The sequence below is a fragment of the Chaetura pelagica genome, unplaced genomic scaffold, assembly GCF_000747805.2.
Source record: "Chaetura pelagica isolate M959 unplaced genomic scaffold, ChaPel_1.0 scaffold20, whole genome shotgun sequence".
NCBI classification, from domain to species: domain Eukaryota; kingdom Metazoa; phylum Chordata; class Aves; order Apodiformes; family Apodidae; genus Chaetura; species Chaetura pelagica.
Window position 1 is genome coordinate 2,249,067 of NW_009951958.1, and position 5,795 is coordinate 2,254,861.

A 5,795-nucleotide genomic window follows, 5' to 3' on the forward strand; every position below is an offset into this window, starting at 1 on the left:
AGGAAGACACAGGTTACTACCTCCATTACAAACTTTTGGGGAAATTACCTTTCTCTGTATGAGTCATGGATTTCTTCTTTCCATGAGTCCCTAGCAGAAGCTGTAGGCTGACATGCAGCTGAAGGGTTACTACTTAATTGCTCTACATTCGTCATCTGGACAATGTTGGGTGTAGACTCATGTAAGAACAGCACCAACACTCACAGTTCGGTGATGTATCCACTGACTGTGCCCATACTCCAGGGTTCCTCCCAGCTCCCGGGTCAGCTGACTTTTGTCAATATAGCCATGCAGATCAGAGACAGAATTTAACATGATGATCTGAAACAAATCCAAAGACAATGGACTGAGAGAAATAATGAGCCCTTTCAATCATTGTTCCTAGGATCTGGGTTTGTCTTAAACTGATATGACCAAACTGCAGTTCCACTGTAGGCAGTAAGTTCTCATTAAGTATTTGTTCAGAGTTTATTTCCACTAGATTTTGCCTTCTCAACATGTACATGGCCATTCTTCAAGTAACCTTCATTTGGAATTATCTTGCTCCTTGCTTGACTGAGGATACAGTCTCTTTGCACATGCATCAAGAGCAAAAGTATGGAATTGATAATATTCACACAAACTTCCATCAAATAATTTCTGCATTTTCTAGATAACTGTTATCTACAGAGAAATGGAGGAGCAGGAAGGTTAAACAGTTTCCTCAACACCAACCACTTGATCCAGGGAAGTGCTGAAATGAAATCACAGAGAATAAGATTTTCCTTTCAGTTGCATCATTTTTATGACACTGTATGTCTACTGAGCTCACTGGTGTTATTCCATTTTAAACCATAATGAAAAAGACAACCCTAAATCCATTTTCTTAATTTAAAGACTTTTCTAACTAGCAGACCTGCTTAATGAAAGCAAAATATTTGCATTCACCTTCAGGTAAGCAGTATTCCCTTTTGGCTATCACTTTAAATCTGGCAAAACAAGTTGTTACACAAATCACATAGATGTATTCAATTGTGACTTGTTCTAAGAGCTAGAAAATACACCATGATTTCAGCAACAGGTTGAGTAGAATTTACTAGAAATTTTAAGTCTTAGACTTTAATATATGCCAACTGTATTACTTCCCTCTGCTGTTTAGGATAACTGGCTGTGCCTGTCAGCAGGCTCCAAGGGAGCATGGTAAGTACACTTGCAATCACCGTGGACATGAGATGAGCACAGATGTACGGAGGCAAGAGGATGCATATTCCAGGCTGATACTGCTCCAAGAAAAGCACAAAGTACCAAAGCTCTTCCCTGAATGTGTTACCAAACGCTGTTTTTGTTATGATCAAAGCCAGAAAACTCAAAAAACTAGATATTTAGTGTGAGGGTGATGAGACACTGGAACAGGCTGCCCAGGGAAGTTGTGGAAGCCTCATCCCCGGAAACGTTCAAGACCAGGTCGGATGGGGCCCTGAGCAACCTGATCTAGTGGGACGTGTCCCTTCCCCTTCAAGGGGATTGGAACTAGATGATCTTTCAGGTCCCTTCCAACTCAAACCATTCTATGATTCTATGATCATCTTGGAGCAGCTTCAGACTGGAACATGAAGTCTATGCACTATTTCTGAATTGTAAATCATCCTTTGAGAAAGTAAGCCTTAACTGCTTGGTAGCTCTAACCTATCAGAGATGTCACTGGACATCTTTTCATACTCCAAACTTCACTGAAATTATAGAGGAGCATTCATGCATTTTTCTTTTAGGAAGCTGTTTGTCTCGACCTGACATACTCAGCAGGACCCACAAAGCAAATCTATTAAACTTGCCAGCTACAGTGCTACCCAACAGGGCATGAGTCTTCACCCTGCAGGCATTTCTGCAGAAGAAAGCCTAGAAGCAATACAACATCCAAGAAACCACTATTACAGAGCATTAGTGTCTCCCGTACTTCTTGCCTGACTGAAGATAACCACATTCAGTAAGCTGGAGAATATAACAGAGTAGGATTTTAGAACAGCCTGCAAAAGCAGGTCAACACGGATCACAGAGCCACAGTGGGGTTGCTTCATGATGGGTTAGGCCATCTGAAAGAAGTCACAGTCTACAAAATCTGAAGAAGTACTTGCTATGGACAGACTAGCCAGCCTTTTGTGTATACTAAGATACTTAAGTTCCTTTCAGGGGCAGTTCTTAGGTAAATCTCTAGGTGTTCCTTTTGAGTTCCCAGATTCCATCTCAAATGAACCCATGTGTACCTCCAATATTGCTGTATCTTGCTCCTGGGTAATGTTATCTAATCAAATAACTATCCCAATAGAGATTTACCTCAGGAGGTTTTATTAACCACATTCATATGTCAATACATCACCTAAATCTTGCTTTTCCTTATTGTGTCTGGTTTATTATTTCAGGCTTTATTTCCTGTTCCTGTTTGATCTTCTGGCTTCTACTCTATCCAGTGTTGATTTAACCCAGCAAATCCATTTTGCTAAACATATTAGCTCAGATAAACTGTTTAACAAATATTTCCTTAACAAAGGGACACTACATTCCTGAAATCTCTTTTGAATTCTCATGTCCTGGCCCGGACTCACTTAAGTTGTGATAGGAAATGCAACCCATCCATGGCTCAGTGACAACATTCATGTTGTCATAGTGCCAAAATCACAACATGAACAACCAACCCACAAACAATTTAAAAGATAATGTTGGTATTAAAGATAGGTACTGATACCTAATTCCTTGAGTGGAATCTCCCATGGGACAAGAACTCTCTGTCCCTGCTCTCATACTTGGCATGTAAGATAATATTTTCAATGAGGACAAATGGATGTTTCTTTCAGTAACCTACCTGTTCTGAAGCTGGGCTACACAAGGGCATGCCCAGATAACCCTTATAGGAGGAGCTGCAAACACAACTTAAAGACCTCCAGAGAGCAAGGCAGACCCCAGGAATATAGGACACCTTTAGCACAACCCTAAGGAACTTAGGATAGCATCAGGCATATGTGGACAGCTTTTATATACATCTGAGAGGCTGCTTGCACATATCTGGGCAGGAGGCAGACAGATTTGGCAGATATCATGCTTTTGGTTTTTGTAGGACTACAAAGAGCTCAGTGGACATATCCAAGGTGGCTCAAAATTTGAACGTCCAAACTAAAAAAATATCTTTATTTTCCTCCTGTAAGAAAGGTAAGTTACTATTCAATACTTAATGCAACACTCAACCCTTGCCTAGAGTTAGCATCTCTTCCAACTTTGATTGCTTCAAGTTGGATTTGAAATGCAACACTGGCATCAAATAAACTGCTACAAGTACAGAAAATGTTGAATTGCTAGAAAATGCTAGTCTTTGATGAAGTTGTGTCTTCCTGGGCTGCAGTCACTGATACAACTGTTGCTATGGTAACAGATTGTGGCTTATTAAGAACAGGAACACCCTTTTTCCAAGGTGAAATAAAATAAAAATGTTTTGGTTTGTAATAAAACATACATTTTTCACATCAATTTTGTATTTTATTTACCAAAATGCCACACTTGCCAAACTACAGTTAATGTTACAATTTCATCCACAACAGCATAATGAATATTCATGGTTCCTTTTTTCTATGCATCTTAATAAATGGGTTGCTGTCTCTTACTTCCACAGAAGCTTAGAGTGTCTTAACCACCTGAACTTCAAACTTAGGTATTGACAGAGCTAGAATTCACTGGAGGAGAGCCATGAGCTGTTTGAAAAACAATATAAAACCATAAGCAAAACCCAAAGTAATCATATGAAATCACTCCAATAAAGTCATTGTGGAACACTGTATGACTCTGTTCCAGGATGAAATACCATTAACAATCATCAATCAAGTTTATTTATAAAACACCTTGAAACCACATGCAAACATGCAGCTAGGAATAACTCCCAAAAGAGCTTTAGCATAATCTAAAACTTAAAGTGTTTCAGGATTTATAAGCTGTTGCAAATCACATTCTCATCAACCTACAGTATATGCCAAGTATATGTAGAAAACAAACTTTGTATCTTGAGGGCACGGGGATCATAAAAGTCATGAAGAATAGGCAGAGCTATGTAGGCACTTAACAGGGGCACTGCCAGATTGTCATAAGTCCCATGGATAGTCCATAAAATAGTGCAGAATTCAGCCCTAATCTTTTACTGCTCTGTAACCCTACGTAATTATGTTTGTCACTGGAGTGAGAAGAACTACCTGTACCTACATCAGGGGAACAGCTAAACTGAGTTAAGATCCCAGTACTTAAAAAACAACCCACATTTTTTCATTGCATGGACCTTCCATGTGGGAACGTGTCCATTAAATACTGCGAAGCATCCACTGGTAATTAACTCTTTGGCATTACCATTCTACACACCGTACAGACTCAGATCAAAGTCCCCAGTTGCTACTTGCAATCAAATTTCATTTACTGGGTTATGAGAAATTGCTGACACTTAAGAACTGCAGACATGGAGATAAAGAAAACACATGGACAAAACAAAATCCATGCTTACCGGTACCTTCATTTTAAAGTCATCTCGATAGAGCTTAATGCCGATGTCAGCGATTGTCCTTTGGATGAAGCGGGAGGGTCGCAGGACAAACACCAGCTGCAGGTTTCCTGGAAATGCTCCCTGTAAGAAATACAGAACCCTTAGAAGGCAAAACTTTGCCTTACATGAAGGCCAAGGGAATTTTCAGCCAAGCATTTCCTAAAGGAGGCAAAGAAGGCAGCTTTTATTGCAACTTTTTCAGTCCACCCGCTAATTATATCAGCTGGTCTATTCAGCACATGCCCATTGTCCCAGTATCCAAAGCCAACAGAAAGACTGAACCATGGATTTTACTGCCCAGCCATACATTGCTTTCTGATGTGGACTTAGCACAGAATTCTAAAGTTTCTGCACTAGTGCCTTCCTCCCCCACAGGAAGCCTCCTTTGCACCAGCACACCATACATTTTCCCATTTTTTTAGGCTGCAGCCACTAGAGGGCAAAACTGTCTCCCTACAGAAACTGGTTGGACTTGGTGAACGAACCTGGTGCCACAGGTGAATCCCCCAGACTGATCTACCTCCTCACTCTGGAAAGGGTTTTTAAATCTTTTTATCCTCATGTTTTTCTACATGCAGGCACTCAACCTCTTCATCAAACATGGCCTCATCTGTGACAGCCATCCTACGTCTCTCACTGCAGTCCTCTGAGCTCATCAAGCACAAGAAAGAACACTTTCTAAAAGAGAGCAGCTAAAATAACCAAGAATGAAAAGCAATTCTGTCTAAATTCCTTGGAAGAACTTAGGGCGCCTTGGTCATTCTACACTTCTGCATATAAGAGCTTGCTCCTCATACAGCACATGTTCCTGGTAATAGACGTATAAAACCAGTAGCTTTTCTAAGTACTGAAAATCAGTGCTTAGCTCTCACTTTTGCACATGAGGTATAATAAGCTATTAAGAAAGCTATTAAGAGTTTCTGACAGAGATCACTTGCTACCAACCAAACACAAGTCCCTCAGGACCTGTTTTCGTAAGCAGCCCACGTCATCACTCAGTGCACAGAAGTTACCCTTGTTACACTCTTCTCAAAGCCAACTTCAAATTACTAGAACTTATATTGCAGTCAACCCAGCAAATAAGGAACCTGTCCTAATTCAGCACTAAACAAGGCTGTGTAAATTGTTAATGCAGCTTCCTCCCTCTCTAATTTAACACTCGTGAGCTTCAAGGCAGGGAAGAATCTGCATCCACAAACAGAAAATGGGAGCTAAAAATGAGCACACGAGAGTGTATCCTGTGCTG

The 5,795-nt window shown here is 40.4% G+C and overlaps 1 protein-coding gene across 1 annotated transcript in view; it reads right to left on the reverse strand.

Annotated features, from left to right (window-relative positions):
* The window catches only part of MCF2L2 (MCF.2 cell line derived transforming sequence-like 2), a 139,224-nt gene that overhangs the window by 99,306 nt on the left and 34,123 nt on the right, over positions 1 to 5,795 (reverse strand). Inside the window, exons 5-6 of the mRNA XM_009999374.1 lie at positions 4,511 to 4,630; positions 205 to 321 (exon numbers count right to left, since the gene is read on the reverse strand). Coding sequence (XP_009997676.1) covers positions 205 to 321; positions 4,511 to 4,630 — 237 coding nt within the window. The remainder of the gene's footprint in view (positions 1 to 204; positions 322 to 4,510; positions 4,631 to 5,795) is intronic.